Source organism: Scardinius erythrophthalmus (assembly GCF_964197995.2).
Source record: "Scardinius erythrophthalmus genome assembly, chromosome: 4".
NCBI classification, from domain to species: Eukaryota; Metazoa; Chordata; class Actinopteri; order Cypriniformes; family Leuciscidae; genus Scardinius; species Scardinius erythrophthalmus.
This window is the reverse complement of record NC_138224.1, coordinates 19,661,642-19,687,707: the sequence shown is the minus strand read 5'-3', so window position 1 is coordinate 19,687,707 and position 26,066 is coordinate 19,661,642. Positions and strand designations below refer to the sequence as shown.

The 26,066-nt window shown below is 41.5% G+C and overlaps 1 protein-coding gene across 1 annotated transcript; it reads left to right on the top strand.

Moving 5' to 3' along the window:
* Nucleotides 1–932: 932 nt before the first annotated feature.
* On the top strand, nucleotides 933–26,066 carry b4galnt3a (beta-1,4-N-acetyl-galactosaminyl transferase 3a; the record flags this gene model as incomplete). The annotated part of the gene is made up of 20 exons (XM_081364257.1): nucleotides 933–1,068; nucleotides 6,733–6,812; nucleotides 6,974–7,009; nucleotides 8,121–8,210; nucleotides 8,293–8,383; nucleotides 8,484–8,584; nucleotides 17,783–17,850; nucleotides 17,950–18,025; nucleotides 18,126–18,192; nucleotides 18,939–19,082; nucleotides 19,168–19,274; nucleotides 19,839–19,939; nucleotides 20,060–20,121; nucleotides 20,781–20,958; nucleotides 21,510–21,733; nucleotides 22,584–22,737; nucleotides 22,839–22,911; nucleotides 23,016–23,169; nucleotides 23,318–23,444; nucleotides 24,612–26,066. The coding sequence occupies 20 exons, from the start codon at nucleotides 933–935 to the stop codon at nucleotides 24,706–24,708; spliced, it is 2,166 nt and encodes a 721-aa protein (XP_081220383.1). The 3' UTR covers nucleotides 24,709–26,066.

Below are 26,066 nucleotides of genomic sequence, written 5' to 3'. Positions count from 1 at the left end.
AAGTATCTTATTTAATTATAAAACATTTTATTTTAATATAATAACAGAGAAAATAGGCTAATAGGAAAAGCTGAAAACAAAACAATGGAGAACCAAGAAGGAAGCGTAGGCTACAGAAACATAAAAACACTAGCCTATATTACAAATTGTATGTTAAAGTCCCCGTGAACAGGAAGTTGCAAACAACTTTTCTCCAGTGTTGTCACGTATTTCCAAGTGAAACGGAATATTGAACAGAGGGCAGGGTTTTACTTTAGCGCTCCTCCTCTCCATCTCTCGCTCCTAACAGACTAACGGTTTGAGGGGAGTGGTTAAGCGTTTCCCAACCCAAGTCGTCAAACTGACGTCATCGGAAAAGCACCTGGAACCTTGTGACTGGAACTGCCATAGGCTACTGCTCTTTTCTCCTCCATGAACTGTGCTCTCAGCTCCTCTGCAACCGTGGGAAATGTAACAAAAGAATACCGCAAAATTCAGTGCGGTCCGTCTATGGCCGAAATAAATATGTTCATTTGTTTTTTTTGTTTTTTTGCATAATGTGTAATTTATATGAAAAACATTTTAAATGAAAATACAGACACTTTTAGGAAAAGTCAGGTACCAGCAGGATTTTATTTATTTTTTCAACAAAGCTATTGCAGATACTGTATAAAATTTAAAATGGTCAAAATGACCGTCATAGCACATAGCACTAGTGTTAAAGATGAGAACAAGAAATGCGAGTTCTCAACGGAGAAGACATAAGCATATCATGTGGTTTTCACCCTAAGTCATTCAGCGAGGAAATGTTATATTTCCATGACAAGAGGGCATTTAACTAACGATAACAAAACCTAACCTATCTTGTTAAGCTGGTTTTTTTGTGTGTGACTAACAGTGGAAGTATAGTATAATATATGCTGTGCATCATACCAGGCTCAGTGTCTAGTAAAATGTTTGCGAGAGCTTTTAGCCTCCGCAAGACAATGCTATATTCATTTTATCTACTCCTTATATGTATTGTATTTTATGTTTTCATATACTTTGGAGCATATCATGTGGATGCAAGAGAAAAAAATGTGCCTGCTGGTGAGTCACCTTTATTTTATTATTTAGGCTGGATCAATTTATGTAACTTTTGGCTGATTTTTTCTCATACTCTAAGTCTAAGTAATTCATTTATGTAATGGAGTTCAAGTCCTAAGATCAGTTTGAAAGCAAGAAACTAGGAGGAATATAATTGATTCGTTCCAACAGCTAATCATAAAATGTCCGATCCATACATGAATTACTGTACGAGGCTATGCAAGTAAGGTATGATGTTTTATTAGGTTTGCCAAGTTCAGCTTCTCCACCCTTTATCTATCCATAAAGCCTATTTAGTTGTCTTTCCGGTTTCAGAGATTATTGTGAAAACAAGTTGCGACTTGACTTTTGAAAAGAAATATTAGAGGGAAGATTGCAGGTTACCATTTAATCAGTTTAAGAACAAAAGTGCAAAAGTAGCCTATGAAAAAGAACAGACAAATTAAAAAAACAGAACAAAATATTTTGTTGATGTTCCTGTTGTTCTGGTTGAGAGCGGCACTCTCACGTGTGTAAAATCTCAAGGACTTTACTTTCAGTTCATCAGAAAATTGCTGATGATCTGAGGGGGCATTTACACTACACCATTTACGACTAAAAATGGTAAACTTTATGCGTTTTGGGTGTTATTTACACGACAATTGCGTTGTGGGGTGTAAAAAACACTGACTACTCTATCACCGACTACTATAGCCTGGCAGCATCATACAGCATGTTTAGTCGTTTTGGTGGATCCGTGTGAACAGGGATTGTTTTGACAATGTTATCGTCTGTCTGTATCATCTTTCGGTTTTTAGTAGCCTACATCGCTGTCATGTAAACATACTCTGAAGGTTTTTTTTGAAGAAAAGATTAAGGTTAGAGTTTTGGTGAGGAAAATGTATTACGCTTGGTTGAGTTAAGAGGAAATACATTATTATTATTAAATAGGGTGTATTATAAAACGTTGGGTGTCTTGTTCATATTTATTTTCATATAAAAGCAACAGAACTTAAATTACATCCGTTTTATTAGCAACACTGTGCACGAGCGTGAATCGATATCCGTCTTCGATCTCGCAGGTGTCAGATCCACTGCGAGAAGAGAGATCTGTCCATCTTGCCTGCACTTTTTTCACTCCTCCTCTCACTGCAGCCGCCTACTCGCACCTACATTCCAGGCGAGGCAAGGCGCACCACAAACAAGCCTAATCTCAAAGTCATTGATGCGCCTTAGCCCAAGGGGGTAATCCAGCACCCGGAAAGAATACCTTCCCTGGGGGCCGCCATTGGTTAAATAACTTTACATTTGAGCCGTTTAAAGACTCCATTTGTCCATTGTTTATTTCTAAAGAAACACGACAATGTATAAAAGGCTCCATTACCTTGTATCTTACGTTATGGCCCCGTAGAAGCAATTTTTGTAAAAATAGGTTTTCAACACGTTAAAAATACCTTAAATTTCATTAATTAACTTAAGCTTTTTGTCTCAATGAGCATAGAATTCCGAAAATATTAACTGTTTTAGGCCTACTATAATATTATAGTATTATTTATTTCAATAATATTATTGTAGCCTATAATTTATTTAGTCATATTAATCAAATAACAGTTTTTTTAATGTGTAGAACATAGGCCTACATAGATTCAGTGTGCAGGAATTACAGATGATATTCAATCTCTCCATACTTCAGTGTCAGACAGGAAGAATTGAATAATTTGCAATGCAACAAACCTTTATTAAACATGCAATTTATAACTTGTTGCAACCGACCCCAACCCTATCAGCCATGACAGAACATCATGTGCCTGCTAGACACACTGACTTTGACGCATGCTAACCATGTCACTTAGAAATCAACAGAACAATAATTCAAACTAAGTAAGTTTTGATTAATTCATACAAAATGGCAGGACAGTATGACAAAAAAATATATCTAATGAAAATAATTACTTTCATACCTCCAAAACAAGTTTTGTTTAATAAATGCAGCAGCAGATGTTGAATATGTCTACTGAAGGGGGAGGGTCTAACTGTGCATGTTCAGTATGAGTGTCATCACTCTAGCTTGTTTTTGATTGGAAAAAAATGACATGTTGCAAGTCCCCATGTTGCAAATGTCACCGGTCTCCCCCTACATATGTACATTTTAAAACTCTGATCTCATGCCTTTTTGTGTATAAATGATGTGTTAGTATTCCCAAACTCTCTGACAGTGTGATCTAAGGGTTATTTGATTGTTGTCATATTTATAAAATTATAAATATAAAACATGTCTGTAATTAAAGCAGTGATCTCAAACTCAATTCCTGGAAGGCCACAGCTCTGCACAGTTTAGCTCCAACTCACACCTGCAAGGAAGTTTCTAGTAATCCTGAAGAACTTGTTTAGCAGGATCAGGTGTGTTTGATTAGGGTTGGTAGACTGAGCAGAGCTGTGGCCCTCCAGGAATTGAGTTTGAGATCATGATTGATAAACACGTCTTTGGTATATAATTAATTTTGTGGCTTGTTGTTCATTATAATTATTTTCAAATAAAAGCAACAGAACTTAAAGAGTTAGTTCACCCAAAAATGAAAATTATGTCATTAATGACTCACCCTCATGTCGTTCCAAGCCCGTCATCTTCGGAACACAGTTTAAGATATTTTAGATTTTGTTCGAGAGCTTTCTGTTCCTCCATTGAAAGTCAATGGACATGTCACTGTTCACGTCCAGAAAGGCAATACAGACATCATCAAAGTAGTCCATGTGACATCAGTGGCTCAATCTTAAGTTTATCAAGCAACGATAATAGTTTTTGTGCGCAAAAAGTAAACAAAAATAACGACTTTATGCCACTATTCATTTCCTTCTCTCTGTGCCTCGCGTGAGTTCGCGTAGTGTAATAGCGCAGTGCGTCTGTGTTGTACGTCACACGTACGCTCACTATTGGCCGACGCTATATAATTTTTTTCGTGAGATATATGTTTTGTCATACTGTCCTGACATTTTGTATGAATTTATCAAAACTTACTTAGTTTGAATTATTGCTTTGTTGACTTCTAAGTGACATGGTTAGCATGCGTCAAAGTCAGTGCGTCTAGCAGGCACATGATGTTCTGTCATGGCTGATAGGTTTGGGGTCGGTTGCAACAAGTTATAAATTGCATGTTTAATAAAGGTTTGTTGCATTGCAAATTCTTCAATTCTTCCTGTCTAACACTGAAATATGGAGAGATTGAATATCGTCTGCACTGTAAAAAAAAAAAAAAAAAACTAAAAAAACGGCAATTTTCTGGCAGCAGGGGCACCAGAAAATTTCTGTTAAAAAACGGAAAAATACTGTAAAAAATTGTAATTTCTTCCCGTTGTTTTTATGGAAAAAAACTGTATGTTTAACATTGGATTTCAGTAATATGATATAATGTTAATTTACCGTCCTATTGAAGTATTAATATCTGTTTTGTACACTGATAACCACCAATCACAGCAGTGATGAGAGTCACATGATCAATCAAAGCCCAACACAAGCAGTTCTTCCACAAGAAAATTAATACTAATATATATAGAAGCTGCACAGTTTCATTCACACAAACATTAAACACCATCATGGTAACACATGAAATTTTAAAAATGCAATAAACATTAATTTAACAACATTAAATGTAACATAAACCCCTAATGTACATAACTGATTAGAAAAATGTGATCAAATGTGAAGTGTCACAGGGAATTGTGGGAATGTCAATTTATGTTTTTTCACTGTAAATTATACAATGAGTTGTTTTTTAACTTTCAAAAACTGTAAATTTAACGGTATGTTACAGTAAAATTACATTAAACGTACCGTTAGATCTATCACAGTTATTTACCGTATATAGTACGGAAACTTTCTGTTAACCAATTAACAGTTTTTCACTGTAGCATTTTTGTCTTTTACCGTTAAAATTACGATCATTTTTTACAGTGTGTAATTCCTGCACACTGAATCTATGTAGGCCTATGTTCTACAAAACTCAATAACTATAGGCTACAATAATATTATTGAAATAAATAATACTATAATATTATAGTAGGCCTAAAACAGTTAATATTTTCAGAATTATATGCTCATTGAGACAAAAAGCTTAAGTTAATTATTGAAATTTAAGGTATTTTTAACGTGTTGCAACATCTGACTTCTTCTATTCAAATTAATACTGTGAACGGTATGTCATATATAATCATCTTTAAATGGTATGAGTAATTAGCAGACAGATGCAAGTTTAATATATACAAATTTGGTTGGTCTAGTCCAAATAGTCTCTGAGTAACTCTGAGAGAAATGCAAAAAGTGTTGCAACTTTCCCCGATCTCCCTATTATTTACAAAATCCAGAAATTATACTATAAAGGCCCTGTTGTATGAATAATTTTAATATTTATATTTGTTGTATGCCTGAGATTTAAATGAAAACCACAAAAACATGTTTTGTTTTTTTCCAAATATCTGCTTCTCTTACCTCCCTAAAAATGGTTTAGTCCGATCTAAAGTATTTATTAATAGGCTTGTTCGACTTCATGCAGCTCTGCGCAGACCGATCAGCGGCTGACTTGAAGCAGTGCATGCCGGTTAGAAATTTTGTCCGACTTGATACAGCGTCGCCACGTGACTGTGACGTATGCCATCGAAGTAACGCAAGAGCGATTCGAGAGTAGCCGGAGAACTCAGCCAGCGCAGCCTCTCAAGAGTGACTGCACTGGGCTGCACGAGCTCTGATGACGAAACAGCTGTTCCACGATTGGCCGGATTCACCGCATGACAATGATCACATGTGTTTCGTGTTTATTCGAACACCTTTAGTTACACCTAAAGCTCACAAATCAGTTTTTTATTACAGTAAACATTCTTTTTATGTAGTTGCGATGTAACATTGTGCTATGTTTATCAAATTAAAACGGATTAAAAAACGTAGACTCCACTTGAATCGACCGAATGATTACCTGGTCAAAATTCATCTTTTTACACTATTGTTAATAGAGTTTGACACGAGTCACGACGCATTGCATTGTGCACCTGACCTGCAGGCTGATGATGTATTTATTACATCAAGAAAACATGAATACAACAGCTTTATTTACCAATATTAACAGTTCCATATTATCTTTTTTTTTTAAATAAAACAATAAATGATTTTATTTTTTAAATTTGACTGCATTCTTGTCAATTTCTAAATGTTTACTTTTTGATTTATGAATTATAACAGACTGATGGGAATAAAACATTATTTTGCGGTTACTTTTTTTAGAATTGGTTTTATTATTATTTAACAATTTCTTGTTGTTTTTTTGTTAGTTTTTATTAGTTGTTTTTAAAATTATGTTTTTTTTACTTTTAAAATAAAGGTTTTACAACAACATCACCATCTTCTGTTATATGTGGGCCTTCATGCTCATCTACTGTACAGTATATGATATTGGTGAAGGGTGATTGGGGCCCACATCTATATTTTTTCAGGGGCCCCCGAATCCTCTAGCTACGGCCCTGGCCATCACATAAAGGTTTAAATCCTTAGGCTGGGGCAAAATAATTAAAAGTTCTCTCTTGAACTGCAAGGGTTAGGGTTAGGGAGTAAAATGCCACCATCAGTTGTGAATCCAGTATGCAAACCATTCAAACGTTGATGCATTTGCATACTTTTGCTTTGTATATTTTTGAATCCTCAAGGTCCTGCAAAAACAGACAAAACAGACGTCAAAAGAGAAGCACCTATAGAAAATAAACCTCCTGAGGCACAGGGGATGCTGGTAAGATTGTTAACATTGTCATTAGCATGTTGAGATTTGTCATCATCAGGATTTATGTACAATACCTGAACAAGAGTCAAGACAATTTTTGTCCCATTTCCCTGATTTAAAATAAATATTTTCATTTTCCTGTGACTTTCCTTAAAAAAAAAAAAAAAAAGCCTGCTGATGACCAACAGCCAATCAAAACACATCAGGTGTGTATAAGATTACTTTTATTAAGTTAAATGTGATTTAAATTTGAAAAACAGAATTCTGAATAATTATTTTCATATTCTGTAAAGTTTTGAAAAACATTATCTTGACAAAGTAAGCATCCACAAGATGGTGACTGACACATTTTTTAAATACAAAACAACTTCTCAAAACAACCTCTCTTACATTGTGTTGGACTATGGAGATAATTGAGTCAAAAAGATCAAGAACCACTTAGATCATTTATTTTTAAGAGTGATACATAAATTGCAACAATTGCATTATATTGGTGCCTATTAATATGGAAGCTTGTTTCCGCCACAAAATAAAAATAAATAAAAGATAATTGCGACTTTTTGCGACGAGTTTACATCTCGCAATTCTGACTTTATTTCTCAGAATTGCGAGATATAAAGTCAGAATTGCGTGAAATAAAGTCGCAATTGCGTGTTTTAAAGTCAGAATTGCGTGTTATAAAGTCAGAATTCTGACTTTTTTTCTCGCAATTGCGACTTTATATCACACAATTCTGACTTTATATCTCAGAATTCTGACTTTATATCACGCAATTGGGAGATATAAAGTCAGAATTGCATGATATAAAGTCGCAATTGCGTGTTATAAAGTCAGAATTGTGAGATATAAACTATTCTAAGGTAAAAAAAAAAAGAAGTCCGTCATTTTTTTCCACTTAGAATTGTACTTTATATCTCACAATTCTGAGAAAAGATGCCAGAATTGCGAGATATAAACTCGCAATTATGTGTTATAAAGTCAGAATTGCGTGATATAATGTCAGAATTGCGTGATATAAAGTCAGAATTCTGAGATATAAAGTCAGAATTGCATGATATAAAGTCGCAATTCCGAGAAAAAAAGTCAGAATTCTGACTTTATAACACGCAATTGCGACTTTATTTCACGCAATTCTGACTTTATATCTCGCAATTCTGAGAAATAAAGTCAGAATTGCGAGATGTAAACTCGCAATTGTGAGATAAAAAGTCGCAATTATCTTTTAAAATGTTTTATTCAGTGGCGGAAACAAGCTTCCATATATTCACGACAACAGTTTGATTGCTTTTTTATGGTACATTTTTATCTTCCCCTCAGGGTCGAGTGAACATGCACGTTTTTCAAGATTGTTGCGGCGGATCCCTTGATGAACTTAAGAATAACCTGCTCTATCCCCTATTTCCCAATGTTAGTTCTGCACACATTTATTTGTATCCTATAAACAATGATAGTCTCAGTGTATAATATAATATCATTGTATTTTGTAAAGGTGCGTACTACGGTGAGCAGACTTGCTGTGTCCCCTCAATCGAGTGATTATGGTCTGAGAATCTTTGGCTACATTCATCCTTCAGAAACTGGTAGGTCCAGCATGAAAATATATATTTTTTGTATATTGAATGTAATTATACACATATAGAGAAAATAAACAAATACACTGATATATTTTTCTGTTTATAGAAGAATTTATTTTTGCTGTCGCCTCTGATGATAACTCGGAGTTCTGGCTCAGTTTAGACGAAAGTCCAGAAAACATTCAACTTCTTGCTTATGTTGGTGAGGTAATTTCTGGTGTGAATGATTCGAGTGCGTGAGTGGGTGAGATTTACAATGGAACTGAATATAAAATTATGCAATGTATCACACTAGTGGAAGAAGATTCTGTTCTCTTACGAGAGGTTCTCTCGTATTGCGTAAGCTTGCTTACGCTGCGGGAAAGTCTTCTTTTCTCGAGATACTGAAGCCAAAAATTATCCTTAATTTCATTTTTTGTCAACGCAGTGCAGCTGCGGGCAGCTGAGCTAGAGCGGCATACTGCGCGCTCATTGGCTGCCGCGCGGCAACTGCTTAAGCCTACCAGTGAGCCTGGCGTGACGTCACGCCCAATGAGGGCGCGCGCGCCCTAGCGCGTCACAGCCCGCCAGAATGGGCGGCGTCAGAGCATATATAAGGAAGGCTCGTAGGCTATATTCTCTGATTTCTGTCTTTTCAGCGAAGCACTCGCATCGCTGATCTCGGAGAGGAAGCCGTCGCCGTTGTCCTTCAAGGCCCAGCTAACGAGCCAGCTTAGGTCAGCCTGAGGAAGCCGGACGATCTTCGCCGCCTTCAGCCTGCCGTGCCAGCTCAGCTATCCGGCGAATATCCTTTGCAAGCTCTTTTTGTGTGTGTTCTTGCTTCCGCAGCACTTTCTAAAAGAGCAGAGGCGTTGTTGCAAATGCCTCGCACCACGTGCGGCTCATGCCGCTCCGCGCTCAGCGACGGAGACCGCCATCTTCTCTGCGCTCTCTGCCTGGGCCAGGACCACGCAGCCGTCGCGCTTTCCACGGGCGGCTGCGCTTTCTGTGAAGAGCTGCCGATGTCGACCCTGCGGGCTCGACTCGCCCTCTTCGCGGAACCTGCTCCAACTGTCCTCGGGCCGCGTAAGAAGAAACGCCGCTCGCAGCGACCACCGGAGCCCGAGACTCGAGCCAAGGCCTCGCCGGAGCCTCTCCCGCGAGCCTCGCTCTCTCCTTCTCCGCCCCCGCTTCCCGACGCGCAGCCGACGGCTCACGCCCTCGATGCCGTCGCCTCAGGGGATGAAGCGGATGATGACGCGCTACTGGACACGTGCTCACTAATGGCGTCGGACAGCGAGGAATGGTCCGGTTCTGTCCGCTCCGCCTCCTCCACCAGAGCGTCCAGCAGGACTCACGCCAGTGTGGACGCCGAGCTTCTCCGCCTCCTCACGGCAGCAGTCGAACACCTGGGCCTCGAATGGTCCCCGCCAGCGGTGACTCCGCCCAACAGACTCGACGGGTGCTTCCTGCCCGCCAGTCGACGAGCTCCAGTGTCCAGGCCAGCGCCTTTTCTGCCGGAGCTTCACGAGGAGCTTACCAAATCCTGGGACGCTCCAGTTTCGGCCAGACTCCGTTCTCCGGCCTCATCTACTCTCTCTCGCGTAGACGGAGCCAAGGAGAAAGGGTATGACCGGATCCCACCGGTCGAACCAGCGGTTGCAGCGCATCTTTGCCCCCCATCCGCGAGATGGCGCTCAAAGACTGCCCTTCCGTCCAAGGCCTGCAGGACTACTTCGGCGTTTGCCAGCCGCGCTTTCTCCGCCGCTGGGCAAGCCGCCTCAGCCCTGCACACAATGGCGGTTTTACAAGTTTTTCAAGCCGACCTCCTCAGCCAGCTCGACGAGGGAAAACTTGATAAATCTGCTTTGACCGACCTGCGCAGTGCGACGGATCTCTCTCTTCGCACGACGAAAACAGCAGCCCAAGCGATCGGACGATCTATGGCTGCGCTGACTGTCATTGAGCGCCACCTCTGGCTAACGCTAGCCGACATGGGAGAGCAAGAGCGGTCCGTTTTTCTCAACGCCCCGCTCTCACCCGCCGGCCTCTTCGGCCCCGCGGTAAGTGGCCTCGTGGACAGCTTCTCGGAAGTTCAGAAGGCGTCACAGGCCATGAACCTCTTCCTGCCCCGCCGCTCGAGCTCCGCTGCAGGCCGCTCTAGAACTCAGCCTCCTGCACGCAGTCCCACGCGGCGCCCCTCCCGACCTCCAGCATCGCAGCAGCGTCAGCGCGGCCGACCCAGGTCCCGCTCCACCAGCCAACACAGGCCGCCACCCCCGCGGGGTCCCCGGCCTAGAGTTTCGCTGAAAACCGAGCCTGCGAAATCCTCCTAGCACTCGCAAGGAGGAAAAGACGGTTGAGTCCCGCCGCGGCCGGACCGCCGTCGAAGCTAACCTGTATCCCTCTGCCAGTCCCCTTGATAAAGGCTACTGCAGTAGTGTCCACCGCAGCCAACGAGCCAGTTTCTCAACTCTCTCGCCTGCACACAAACGCCGTTTTTACGGCGACCCAGATAAATCGAATAAAGAGTGTAAAATCTGGTCATCCGGCTCACGCCGTCAGTGCTATGAGTGTAGTAAACATGCCCACACCCCAGTGCTCATCACTACACACAAGCACAATCCCCCCTGTGTACCCCACAGAGTGCACTCACATAAAGCGCGCTACGGCCGCTCGAGTGTTAGCTGTAGGTCACGTGCCCACAACCCAGTGCTCACACCTACACAGTGCCCGCTCTGCCTCACACATTCGGGGACGAAAGCACTCCACCGCCGGCTGTGCGTTAATAAAGAGTCCTGTGCCCGCTATACAGCACGCACGCTCTCATGTACACACTCACGAGCCCGCCCCGCTTCCGCGCCGCGAGCCGTTGCTCAAAACGCTCTCTCACAGCGTCATTCAGCCGGCTGCCGCTATCAGCGAGCCCCCGTCTCCCCTCACTGTCACTGCGCGACTCGCGCACATACCGCCACAGGCTCCCCGTCCCGCGCTGTGCGGCGGGCGGGACCCGGAGGCTATCCGACCCCTAGCTATGAGTGCGAATGCATGGAAAGCTATTCCGGGAATGTCGGAATGGGTATTAAACACAGTGATAAAGGGCTATTCGCTTCAATTCGCTCGCCGCCCCCCGCGTTTTCGCGCCCGGGTCGAGACACAAGTGAAAGCAGATGCAGCCCATCTGCTTCACACAGAGATAGCGAATTTACTGCACAAAGGTGCCATAGAACGGGTTCACCCTCTGGCTGCCGAGGCAGGCTTATACAGCCGCTATTTCCTCGTACCCAAGAAGGGCGGAGCGCTCAGACCTATACTAGATCTGAGATATTTGAACAAAGCGCTCGTGAAACGACCGTTCAAAATGCTCACGACCGGTCAAATCCTCGCGCAGATTCGCCCGGGGGACTGGTTCATCTCTCTCGATCTGAAAGACGCGTATTTTCAGATTCAGATTATTCCCCGTCACAGGCCATTCTTGAGATTCGCCTTCGACGGTCAGGCATATCAGTACACCGTCCTGCCGTTCGGCTTGTCCCTGGCACCCCGTACTTTTACGAAGTGCATGGACGCGGCCCTCGCACCCCTGAGATCGAAAGGGATGCGAATTCTGAACTATCTGGACGATTGGCTCATTATAGCGCAGTCAACAGAGGAACTAGTTTCTCACAAGAAAGCGCTTCTCGGTCATTTGGAAAGCCTGGGTCTTTCCGTGAACTGGGACAAGAGCTCTATAACCCCCAGCCAGTCTATCACTTTCCTGGGTATAGATCTGGATTCGGCGGCGATGACGGCCAGACTGTCAACACAGCGCGCGCGCCGTGTTCGGCACCTCGCCGCTTCCGTTCAGGTGGGAAAAGTTTTTCCCCTAAAAACCTTTCAGAGGCTTTTGGGCCATATGGCGTCAGCCGCAGCGGTCCTGCAGCTGGGTTTACTTCGAATGCGCCCGCTTCAGTGCTGGCTAAAGTCGGAAGTGTCCCGCAAAGCATGGATTTCGGGCCGTGCACCAGTCAGAGTGACTCAGCGCTGCGTCTCAGCCCTGCAGCCCTGGCTGGCGGCCGAATGGTTTCAGCGGGGAGTGTCGATGGGGGTCATCGCACACCGCAAAGTGGTCTCGACAGATGCGTCCAACATGGGTTGGGGAGCGACTCACGAGGGCAGTCCGATTTGCGGCCGGTGGTCGAATACGGAGAAAAGCCTTCACATAAACTGTCTAGAGATGCTGGCGGTCGAGAAAGCGCTGAAGCACTTTCTACCACTCCTACGGGGACACCATGTGCTAGTCCGCTCGGACAATATGTCAGTAGTGTCTTACGTGAACCGCCAGGGCGGAATCAGATCCAGAGCCCTGCGCGCTCTCACAGAGCGCCTCCTATCCTGGGCTCAGGGCCCGCTGCGCTCCCTAAGGGCAGCTCATGTACCCGGTCGCTTCAACGACGGCCCGGACAGACTGTCCAGGGACAACGTTCCCCCAGGGGAATGGTCTCTACACCGCCAGACGGTCCAAGCGCTTTGGCATCGCTTTGGCAAAGCGGAGATCGACCTCTTCGCCGCGAGCGAGAACGCTCAGTGCCAGAGGTTTTTCTCGAAACACGAGGACGCGCTGGCCCAAACATGGCCCAGCGTTCCGCTGTATGCGTTCCCCCCGATCTCGATGCTGCCTCAAGTGCTAGCGAGGATCAGGGAGACGAACTGCGCAGCGCTCCTCATAGCCCCGCGCTGGGAAAACCAACCATGGTTTTCCGAGCTGATGAGGCTGACAGACACAGCCCCATGGCCGATCCCGGTGAGGAGAGATCTTCTCTCTCAAGCTCGAGGGTCGATTCTGCATCCCCATCCAGAGCACTGGTCTCTGCATGCGTGGGAAATCAACGGATATTCGTTGATCTGCCAGAAGGGGTAATTAACACGATCACGCAGTCCAGAGCCCCCTCGACGAGGCGGCTCTATGCGTCTAAATGGTCAGTGTTTAACAAATGGTGTGTGGAAATGGGTTCTAATGCTCAGTCCTGTGGAGTCCCACAGGTATTGAACTTTCTCCAAGAGATGTTGGACGCGGGCAGGTCCCCCTCCACGCTCAAGGTTTACGTCGCGGCCATAGCAGCGTTCGCCGATTCGGCGCGCGGCCGCTCACTGGGCAGGGATGAACTCATCACCCGTTTTCTGCGAGGGGCCAGGAGGATGAACCCTCCCCGGCCCCCGTCAGTCCCTATTTGGGACCTGTCCCTGGTCCTAGAGTCCCTGAAAGTGCATCCGTTCGAGCCTTTGGACTCTGTGGAGTTGAAATACTTGACGCTTAAAACCGTTTTTCTGCTAGCTCTAGCTTCAGTCAAACGAGTGGGCGATTTGCATGCGCTGTCTGTCAGCGCGTCGTGCCTCGAGTTTGGACCTAACGACTCGTTAGCCATTCTCAAACCGAAGCACGGCTATGTCCCCAAAGTGTTAGGTACTCCCTTTAGGGCTCAAGTCATTACCCTATCGGCCCTGCCGTCATCCGGCAGTGAGGAGGGTGTCAACCGCCTTTGCCCGGTCAGGGCGTTAAGGTGTTATGTCACGCGCTCTGCAGCCTTCAGGCTCTCAGAGCAGCTTTTCGTTTCGTTTGGAGGGCGCGCTAAGGGTCGCGCCGCCTCGAAACAGACGCTATCCAGATGGATAGTGGACGCTATTGCGGCAGCATATGCGTCAAAAGACCTGCAATGTCCGTTGGGCATACGGGCTCATTCCACCAGAGGCATGGCCTCATCGTGGGCATGGTCCAGCGGGATTTCCATTCATGACATTTGTATGGCGGCGGGCTGGGCGTCCCCCTCCACTTTTGTTAGGTTTTATAACCTGGAAGTTCCCGCTCTGCAGGCGAAACTTCTGTCAGTCTAGTCGTGTTCATGTCCTGCCCATATGCGCAGGTTGTACTATTGACTAGCTTGTCTGTTGAGCTGCACGCTCAGGGTCAGTATACATAGACCGGCCTTGCCGTTCTTGCGTTCCCTAGATGTGCTTATGAACATGTGTTGGCCCGCACCGCTGGCCACCTGTTTTTCACCTCTATGCTCTTCATAGAGTCATACGTGATTGTTAGGCTCGCACGGCGTGGACAAGGGGTTCCCGCAGCGTAAGCAAGCTTACGCAATACGAGAGAACCTCTCGTAAGAGAACGATACTCGGTTACTCACGTAACCTCGGTTCTCTCTAGAGAGGGAACGAGTATTGCGTTCCCTGCCGTGCTTGAAGCCTGTAGCTCGTGTCGCTTCATTCGACAGAAAACAGAGAATATAGCCTACGAGCCTTCCTTATATATGCTCTGACGCCGCCCATTCTGGCGGGCTGTGACGCGCTAGGGCGCGCGCGCCCTCATTGGGCGTGACGTCACGCCAGGCTCACTGGTAGGCTTAAGCAGTTGCCGCGCGGCAGCCAATGAGCGCGCAGTATGCCGCTCTAGCTCAGCTGCCCGCAGCTGCACTGCGTTGACAAAAAATGAAATTAAGGATAATTTTTGGCTTCAGTATCTCGAGAAAAGAAGACTTTCCCGCAGCGTAAGCAAGCTTACGCAATACTCGTTCCCTCTCTAGAGAGAACCGAGGTTACGTGAGTAACCGAGTATCGTTTTTACTCACCCTGATGTCATTCCAAACCCCTGGAACAGAATATGAGACTTTTTGATGAAGTTTCAAAAAATGCACAACTTGCTTGTTGCACACACACATATTATGTCGAAATAACAAGATATTATGTTGAAATAACATTATTAATAATAATAAATCTTTAATAATATTTGATTGAATGCTGAATGTTGTGCTTGTTCAATTTGATAAAAGTAATACTTTAATTGTGATAATTAAAATAATGGAATATTAAATATTAAGTGGACAATTATTGCTCATTTATTAATAATATTATATATAATATATCTAGTACCCCCTCAGCACCTGCGTTAAAAAAATTATCTGGCGCCATCCCTGGTTATAACGGCCCAAGTATTAAAAAATGGTCGGGTTTTAATCGGGCTCGGGCTCATAATTACAGTTAATGTGTCGGGTCGGGCCGGGCCGGGCTCAGACACAACGTGCACGGGCTTGGGTAGGGTCGGGCTTGATTTTTTGGGCCCGATCTAAGCTCTACTCGGCACCCCGCCATGAAGGCGGGGCTGGCAGACTGGCCTCCTGAGGGCACCGAGGGTAGACGGGCACTGTATAATGAGGTGGAAACCGTCTTCCCCAAAGAGGGGTGTACCCTCAAAAGCCCGACACCACTGGCGTCAAGGCTTCTTGGCCTACTTAGAGATAATAACGATCCTCAGATCCGTTTTATCATAAGTACGAATATTAGATAGGGCACGAAGCACTCTGTGCGTGGATTTCCCTGGATTGACTAATTCTAAGAAGAGCATACTTTCCAAATTTGAAAAACGTCGAGGAATCTGCTCCAAGATGTGGATCCTGCAATTAGGTCAGACGGTGCTTTCTCATGGGGTCATCTCGTGGGTCTGATGTGAGATCTGCTGTTTTGGCATAAACAGCTTGAAAAGCCCCCTCTGACCTCTTTGACAAATGCAAGAAGAGACTCAATTCTTTTTTCGCAGTAAAGAACATACATCACCCTCTGCTGGACAATATCAAAGACCTCATCAGTCTCAGAGAAGATTTGTTTATATCGGTACAACATGAACACAAACTCAAAATCCACCAGTTTCTTCACAAAGCCTTTGGCACAATCCAGTGTAACATCATCCATTGTTGTATCTGCAATTTGAAAAAAAAAAACCCGCTAACCTAACCCTAACCCTTTTAGTACAAAATCGCTGTCAGTCAAAAGGAGATGTAGTCTTTCGACAGACCCTCCAATCATCACGCAGAAGCCTGGAGTCCAGGCCAGCCCACTCCTCATTCACCCCCAGAGACGCTGAGTGTCCATGAGCGGGACATAATCGCAGCATTTATCCAATGACCGCCTAGTTTCGAAGCACTGAAAAATACTGTTCAAAGCAGCCCCATTGAAGTCAATGGACGCTGGGCTTCAACAGGGAAATGCAATGTGACGCTACAGGAATGTATGAGAAGGAAATCGAGTCAGCTGACCTGCTATATGTAGCTGATTCTGAACGAACTCGTCTTCGAGATGAATGTGTTCTAACCCATTTTAGTCAATAAAATGTTAACACAATAGTACATATTTGACCATTAATTTTTTGACATTGTAGGGGAAGCCGAGCTTCCCTTGCAGTCTTAAAGAAATCCTAACTGCTACTAGCCTGGGTTTCCCCATGCTGCCTTGAGCGCAGTGCGATTTTATTCACGCTGCTAGGCAGCCTGGATACCATAGACCAGATTTTACCCTCAAAAAGGGAACCAATCACAGAACAGGGAGGGAGCAGCAAGACGATGATGACGTCCATGCGACACACCGAAGCAGTTTGTTTATATCTATGGATCCAACATGGCATCAGACGCGAAGATACCTTTCGATGCAGCCTTAGATAGTGTTCAAAGTAGTTTAGAACGCAGGTTTATTTCGTCTTCTTCCTCGTCAAATTTCTGTCGCTCTACATACTGTACGTCATCTGGTATAATTGAAACGATTGGCTATGAGCTGCGTTCAGGCGCATTTGATAGACATTCGTAGCGCCCAATAAATGGCTCTGGGCATTCGTAAACCACGCCTCAAATACGAGAAAATGAACATGTGGTTCCCAGACCACGTCTCAATGAGAAGAGGTCTGACGTTAGCCAGGCCTGTGATATTTAACCAAAGACTCACGCTTTTGGGGTTGTTTGATCTGTTGAGAGTACCTTGTTGATGCTTTTACACTTTTCAATTTCCTTTTAATGTTCGGCGGTTGAAGGGTGAGTTGATTAATGTCATTAATCATTAACGTATTGCTTTCATAGAGCGAGCGCTTCACTGATCGTTTACAGCTTAACGGAAGTTACACCCATAATTCACACAAAGCGTCATGGGATTTGGAATAAGGTGGATAAATGATTGTAGTATGAATGAAAACTGGAAGTACTACATCTGCCATGTTGGCTTTGTCATTTGGCCTTTGTTGTTAGTTGTGTCGCTTCACTGCCATTCATAAATCGCCTCCCATGGCATCATGGAATAGTAAAGTGTTAATCAGATGCGCACTTCAGAATCTTGCCGGAAGCAGGTCGAATGGGTACTTTTTGCCTGAAGTACTGTTTTATGAATACTACAAATTCGGAAGATTAATTTCATTGTTTAATAACTGGTTGTACCATATATAAATCCAAGCACCATTTCTATTAATGATACTGTTATATAAACATACTTAAATATTCTATCATAATATATATAGAAAAAAAGATATTGTATAATGTATTTGCAAATTGGTTTAAAATGTTTGTAAAATGCACATAAAATGTGACTTGAGTGTCTAATTATGATTGTGGCATGTTTCTGTTCACGAATCAGACAGGAAATGAATGGACTGCTCCAGGCGAGTATTGGAAATTTGCATCCCAGATATCCAAACCTATCTTGTACGGCATATTTATTTTTGCATTTTTTGATATTTCAAAACAATTATCAAAAAAGACTTTTTAGAACCCAACTGATGCCAGTCTATCTTTCTTCCCTAGGTTAGTGAAAGACATGAAATATTTTTTTGAAGCTGTTTTAAAACAGAACAGTGGACTTGATCATCTGGAAATTGCGGTATGTACTGTTTGTATGTGTTACAAAAAAAAGTTTAGCTTGTACAATCAACTTAACATGGCACATTTTGTTGATCTCAGTTTCTGATTTTCTTCTGCAGTGGAGGTTAAACCATGACAATGGCACTTTTTCTGTGATAACCTCTGAGTTTTTATCATTATATGAAGGTATGTTTGTCGCAAAATTATGAGCCTAATGACAGAAATGTTCAGAGTCTTGCAAAATGTTGTTGATGTGATGGTATGTGCTTCAGAACACAAATGAAGATTTTTTTTTAATGAAATCTGAAAGCTTTCTGTCCTTACATTGACAGTCTACGCGACTACCACTTTTAAGCTCCAGGTTAGAGATGCGCGGTTGGCGGTTACAGCCGCGGACTCCGCGGATAAACCGCGGATCGGGCGGATGACGTGACGAAAAATAATATTTTAATTAAATTCGGGAGGGTGGCGGGCGGTTGAACTAATCAAGTGAAAAATATATGTATACATACAATCAGCGGATGGCGGGTGGGTGCGGTTTTGAAAATTGGTCAAAAACGTTGGTGTGGATGGATGGCGGACAGATGATGAGTTTTGTGATGATGAAATAATAGCCCATCCGTGCATCTCTACTCCAGGTAGTAAAGACATCATTAATGTAATCCATGTGACTCCAGTGATTTAACCTCAATTTTATGGAGCGACACAATAGGTTGCTTTCATTATGTCTTCACTACCTTTCTGGGGCTTGAAAGTGGTAGTTGCGTTGCTGTCAATGGAGGGACAGAAAGCACTCAGATTTCATTATTTTATTTGTGTTCCGAAGATAAATGAAAGTATTATGGGTTTGGAACGGCATGAGGTGAACTAACCTTTAATATATTTTTTCCTTATAAAAATCATGAAAACATGTGCACTCATTTCTTTTTCAGATGAATCTTCCCTACAAATGGGAGATATTGAGCACATACCTCAAACAAAAGCAAGTTACGATAGACTCTTCGAGTCGATTCCCTCGTCACCTCATCCTGAAGGAGAAAAGATCAGAGAAGACCCACGGGATTACATCTATAAATGTCAGCATTATCTCCAATTTTCATGGAAATTTGACGATTACAATTGCCTGAATGATATTTTAACTGTTCTCATTCTGTTAACCAGACAAAATGCTAGATGAGTCCTACCTGAAAGACTTGTTTCCCAAATGCCATTACAAACCAAGTTATGTATTCACTAAACAGATTGGACGATATCAAGGTGTAAATTTGGTGAGTTAAACATTTTTAGTCTCTACATAAACTAAGCTCCTATTCTAACAAAAACTTCTCAGTTTCTTTTATAACCACTGATTTTTTGCTGATTCTAAAATTTCAACGCCAAGTTTTTGGTTTTGTTATTTATCTGTGGGTGATGTCGGAGAGTACAACCAGGCCTCTATATGTAAATATATATGAGAGCCTCAGAATGACAACTCTCTAGATCGAGAGAAGACCTAAAAACCCTCCATGCTAAGGACATCTTGTAAGGAGGCTCACAGAGAGCCTACAACTCGAAAACACTGTCCTAGCAGAGCTATGGGAAGCGGAGGTCTCAGTGAGATGACAGGAGGATCTCTGATATGTTAGTTTGGTTTTGTTCTGTTCCTGTGTTCCCAGTCATTCATTGTTCATTTCCATGGATTAGTTACACGACTGTTTCTTGTCTCTGTGTATTTAATGTTGTAATTAAATTGATAAATTGTATACATTGTGACAACTTGCCACTGTAAAGAGACAGATCCTGTAAATAGTCAGGATAATTAATATATTTGGCCCTGTTTCTTGTTCTTATAGATTCATTTTTCTTCAGTGTACCCAAATGACTTCACAAGGCAAACTCGTGATATCAATGATGAGATGTGCTTTTACAAGCAAGATCCATCATTTCAGGCAAAGTATGAAGCATACAGTATTGCTTGATATTGTCTTGTTCTGTAGTCTTCCCATTAGCTCACCAGTTTTACCTGCATTTCTTGTTTGTAACTAACTGTATGCTACTTGTACTACTTTTTTAGAAAAGGACTTGCTGCTTACCTGACTGAGGTTGAAGACCCTAATGTACAAAAGATAGATACAGGTAAAACTATTATTCCAATATAAGGGAATACACTTTTTTATTCACAAAACACGTTATTGTAACGAGGCAGGCTGGAACATAGAAGGAAGCAGGATCCAAATGCAGCAGCAGTAGTACTTTTATTAAATAAACTAAAGACTAGACAGACTCAAAAACTCAGACATAGGGACCGGCACAACCAACATCTAACAACATCATGAACCCACAAACACTGTAACAAGACACAGGGTTTAAATACAGAGACTAACAAGCTAAACAAGATAACAAGAGGGCGTGGTTAATCAGAAACACCTGGGGATACTAGTAAACTAGAAAAACCACATAGGGCTACAAAACGTGACACAGAACAGGAAATAACTAAAGTCCACACAAGACTAGGGAAACACCAGACAGGAATCATTACAGTTGTAATGCATTTGAAACATTCGGTTTGAGTCTTTACTTCATTAATGCAAATTGAATTGCTATTAATCACAAAAAAAAATTGTGATTAATTGAGTTAATTTTTTTAATCGATTGACAGCACATATATAATACCCGTGGTTAGTCATGGGTTGTGTAAGGCATTAAAAATGTACAAAAAAATGGCATTAGAAAGCATTACATTTAATTTGAAGACACCTGCAGAAACCCTGTCTAAAACATTCTACAAAACTCAGGTGAAGGTCCTTTTTGGCAGCGTGTCTATGACGTGAAACCCCTCAATTCTGCTTCAAAGCAAACTACCGTTGTGGCAAGTGCCTGCAGAACAGCTGGAAACATTGTAATGCCCCAAGATCATGCAATGTACATCGTTAGAGCCTTTTTGAAAGCACTGCATTCAAAAGAAGAGACACGGTAAGTTTTTACCTCTTTCAACTTTCCTCACTCAAGAAAAGCCTGAAAGGGGGTGGAGGTGATTCAATTTTCAATCAAGAATTTAACTTTTCTCTATTTACAGCATTCATTTGTTTTGATTATCAACATTTGAAATGCAAATCACATTTCTCAATGCCTTAACTTGACAAGACACATCTTACCCCCAAAGTGTGGCAAGTTTTTTTAATTCTTATTTTTGTACGGCTATATGTTCTAGACCAGGGGTTCCCAACCACATTCCTGGAGCAGCACTGCACTGCACGTCTTTCATGACTCTGACACCCATTTCAGGTCCTGGAGAATGCAGAACGTGTAGTGTAGGGGGCTGGGGCTTCTGTCTAGTCCCTGTTGTAGACAACTAAAGCATAATTTAAGTGACAGTTTACCCCTGGTAAAAGAATGCACATGTCTTCCTGATTAGCAGGTTTGGCCTTTTCAGCCACACACAGAATGAGGCCCAAAGTAGGTGTGTTCAGTCTACATACTTTTGGAGTGATGCGATTTTTTTTTATGTTTTTGTATTTTCACAGTGGTTACTCTCTGTTGCGTGTGGTGAATCTTGTAAGGCGTGAAGATAAGGACGTGGGCAGTCGTTATCTGGTGGAACTGGAACTTGTGGGCCCACATAGTCAGAAAGTTCTTGTTTCACGTTACGTTTATGCAAAAGCTGAGGATTCATCGAAACAAATGTTTCTCTGCAGTCCAAAATCATTCAACTGGAACCCATCTGCTACTGTTCATATAATTGTGGCAGGTGAAACTAATCAGATGTATCAATATCTGTCTTTTAACTGTATTGCAAATCTTGTTGGAATTACAGTACTTACAAAATTACAAATTCGATATTCAACTTGGAGCAATTCATGTCTTTAGACTCCAAATGCTCAACACACCAAAATAGATCCTCTTAAAAGCCAAATACATGATTATAATAATGCATTAAGATGCTTTATCAAGCAGTAAAATAAGTGGAAATTCAATAACTGAATGAAAAACAATAAAAAATGAAAAAATACCCTCGAAGGGTGCATTAAGGTACTAATAAACAGGAGTAAATTCTGTTTATTCTATGTGAAATTTTGTTTCCAAAAACACCTCTCTGAAATAAGTCATGTAATGAACTTAATGTGTACCTTGTAACTACAATAATGACAACAATGTGGAAGTTTCTTCCTAGTCAAAAATTCGTGTTACATTTTTTTCCGATGCTCCACCTTAGACATACTACATGTCAACTAACTCTCAGAGGACGAGTAGATTGTTAGTAGACTGTAAGGTTAGGGTTTGGATTAGTAGAATAAGTCGACGTAGTTAAAGAGTTGCTTATAGTCAGCAGAATGTCTGTTAGGGGAGCATCAAAATAAAGTGTTATCAAATATTAAGCAGATAGTCTACTAACATTCTAACGACTGCTAGCTGACATGTAGTTCCTTACTTACTTACTTATGAAGTCACATATAGTTAGTAGAATGTCTAAAGTGGACTATCGAAATAAACTGAATACAACAATACTTTGATTTGCATCATCAGATATTGTCCATGTATTTGTTCAAATACTATGTTTCATTTTCATTTTCACTGTGTCTTCATTTTTCTCCAAACAGTGAAAAATCAGGCCAGATGGATCATACAGTTTATCAGGGAAATGGAAAAAGTGTACAGAGCAACTGGGGACAAAAACTTTAATGTAATAATTATAGACTACAGCAGCTCTGACATAGATATTGAGAAAAAACTCAAAAAGGCCAAATTACCAAGGTAAAACACTTTGTTTGAAACTTTTTTTGTCCATATGAGTGTGTTTTTCAGTGTCCATATCAATGACTAATTGTGTCAACATTCACACTTCAAATATGCAGTTACAAGTTTAAGAGGATGGAGGGTAATTTTCAAAGAACAGGTGGCCTTCAAGCTGGAATAGATCTTGTTGAAGTAGGTAACCTAATTTTTACAATCAGAGCTCTTCATGTTTCCGATGTCAAGCTACATTTATTGGATGAATGAATGGAAAGTTAATTTTGGTCCTTCCTCCTCAGGATGAGCACAGTATTTTGTTCCTGTGTGACCTGCACCTCTACTATCCTGTGAATATAATAAACAGTATTCGGAAATACTGTATTGAGGGAAAGATGGTTTATGCTCCAGTGGTGATGAGGTTGGATTGTGGTGCTTCACCAAGAGTCCCAAATGGTACCGGTACTCTTTAAAGTGGCTCTTATGCCAACCCAAAACCTAAGATTATCTAAAACCTTAACACTATACTTTTCCACTGTACTCTTTATTTGTTTTTCAATATGACATTGTTTGAGTAAGCTCAAATATCTCTGCTCTTTCATAGGTTTTTGGGAGATTGCTGGTTATGGTTTGATGGGAATCTACAAGTCAGACATGAACCGTATTGGTGGCATGAACACCAAAGAATTCACAGACAAATGGGGGGGTGAAGACTGGGAATTATTAGACAGGTAATGAAAGCCTATTGTCTTTGAAATGATCAAAACATTCCTAGTGTTTCGTTAATTACACCTGTGCACTCAGTAAATTTTCGCTAATTGAATGAGTTTGTCAGTTAAAGAAATTATAGAACTTTTGATATATATTATTTCAGTGTTGAACAACCACTTGAGATGAATTATCATTCTTCCAGGAAAAGCTGTTTTATATGGAAGCTTGTTTCCGCCACAAAATAAAAATAAATAAAAGATAATTGCGACTTTTTATCTCACAATTGCGAGTTTACATCTCGCAATTCTGACTTTATTTCTCAGAATTGCGAGATATAAAGTCAGAATTGCGTGAAATAAAATCGCAATTGCGTGTTTTAAAGTCAGAATTGCTAGATATAAAGTCACAATTGCGTGTTATAAAGTCAGAATTCTGACTTTTTTCCTCGCAATTACGACTTTATATCACGCAATTCTGACTTTATATATCAGAATTCTGACTTTATATCACGCAATTGGGAGATATAAAGTCAGAATTGCATGATATAAAGTGGCAATTGCGTGTTATAAAGTCAGAATTGTGAGATATAAACTATTCTAAGGTAAAAAAAAAAAAAAATAATTCCCCTTAGAATTGGACTTTATATCTCACAATTCTGAGAAAAGATGTCAGAATTGCGAGATATAAACTCGCAATTATGTTATAAAGTCAGAATTGCGTGATATAAAGTCAGAATTGCGTGATATAAAGTCAGAATTGCGTGATATAAAGTCGCAATTGTGAGAAAAAAAGTCAGAATTTATAACTTTATAACACGCAATTGCGACTTTATATCTAGCAATTCTGACTTTATATCTCAGAATTCTGACTTTATTTCACGCAATTCTGACTTTATATAAACTAACAATGTGAGATAAAAAGTCGCAATTATCTTTTAAAATGTTTTATTCAGTGGCGGAAACAAGCTTCCATAGTTTTATTCTACAAGGAGTTTGCTCCACCATTTTGAAATCACATGATGACTAACCATGTCATACAATTGCTTGCTACTAGTAGTACTACTATGCTAATACAATAATAATAAAATGTTTACTTTATACAGATTAAAAACAGTGCTCAAGGCAATATATATATATATATTTATTATCCTAAAATATCTATTTAAACCTCTTATTTTTCTCTTTTAGAGTCTTAGGCAATGGGTTAGAGGTGGAACGACTCCACCTGAAAAACTTTTTCCACCATTTCCACTCCAAACGTGGGATGTGGGTAAACGATAAATAAATACGAATGATTCTTTTTTTCCAAAACCAGTTAAGCACAAACCTCGTCCCACAGCCGGTATCATTGGTAAACTCAATCATGCAGTCACCTGTCAAGAAATGCTCAGACTTCATGGATTCAACTCAGAGCTCAGGAAAATCATGGATTAATCAATCAAGACCAAAAGTATAATGCTATATCAGGATGTGCAACCAATGCAATACTAGAAGTGTAGATTAGAGGTTAGTATTTGTTTCCGCATTATGTCGGCAGTGAGCAATGTGATTGACATGACCAGGAAATGTTTAGAACTGGTTTTGGGTTGGATTTGTGCTGATTTTGGGTGGGAAATGCACACATGCCTACAAGTATAGCTCTGATGGCATGATTTACAAGCAGAATGGGCCTTTTAAATTAAGTTGTGTAAGTTTACTTTAAGTTTGAATGTTTTATGCTGTTTTATAATCTATTGATTAAATATAATAAAATTGTTTGTACATTTTTGGATAAAATGTTTTGGTTTGTGTATATATTTACATCTGTAGGTTTAAGTTTTTTGTATTTGATCAATTGTTTAACCCTCTGGGGTCTAAGGTGTTTTTGGGTGAATGCAATATGCGAGTGGGCGTCAACGATCCAACACCATCATGCATATTGAGTAGTTCACATCTGAGGAGACAATGGGGCCCACGTACTTAAAGGAGCTGTATGTAAGAAATGTATTTCAATTAATCATAAAATTGCCCTGATATGTCACTAGACATTAAGAAATCATGTTAATTTCAAATACTTAAATCACTGACAACAGTAGTACAGCCAGGATATTGTCATTTAAAAATTGAAGTTGCAGCCCTCAACTGATGTTGATGTTGTCATCTTGTGTTTTGGCCTGAAGCCCCACCCTCCACCTATCTACCAATCACGAAGTCAGTAGTTCTTCGGCATCCGGGTTGCCAGCTCTGCTCTAGTTACCACAGCTGCAGCTCCTTGTAGCAGCCTACGTTCCTGCTGGATCCTGCAACATATCTGGCAACCTCAAGTCAGGGGGGAGGGGGAGGGGATACACCGCTCTACAGTAATTTGAAAGTGATTGCAGTACCAGTTTTGGCCACAATCTTACATACAGCTCCTTTAATGAGCCATTCATTCAGATGTGTCACTGAGCCACAAGAAAGAATGCAAGAGCAATATGTATGTATACTGTAATATGTATGTGGAAGCATCTCAAATTTTTATTTTTTTTTTTCACAAATTGTGCTTGCAAATTGTATAATATCCAAGGAAAACATGTCTAGTAATTGTGCAGTTAATTCTCATACTACATTTTCAGTTTTTGAATATGTATCATCTTCCCAAATTTGTCACTAATAAAACACAAT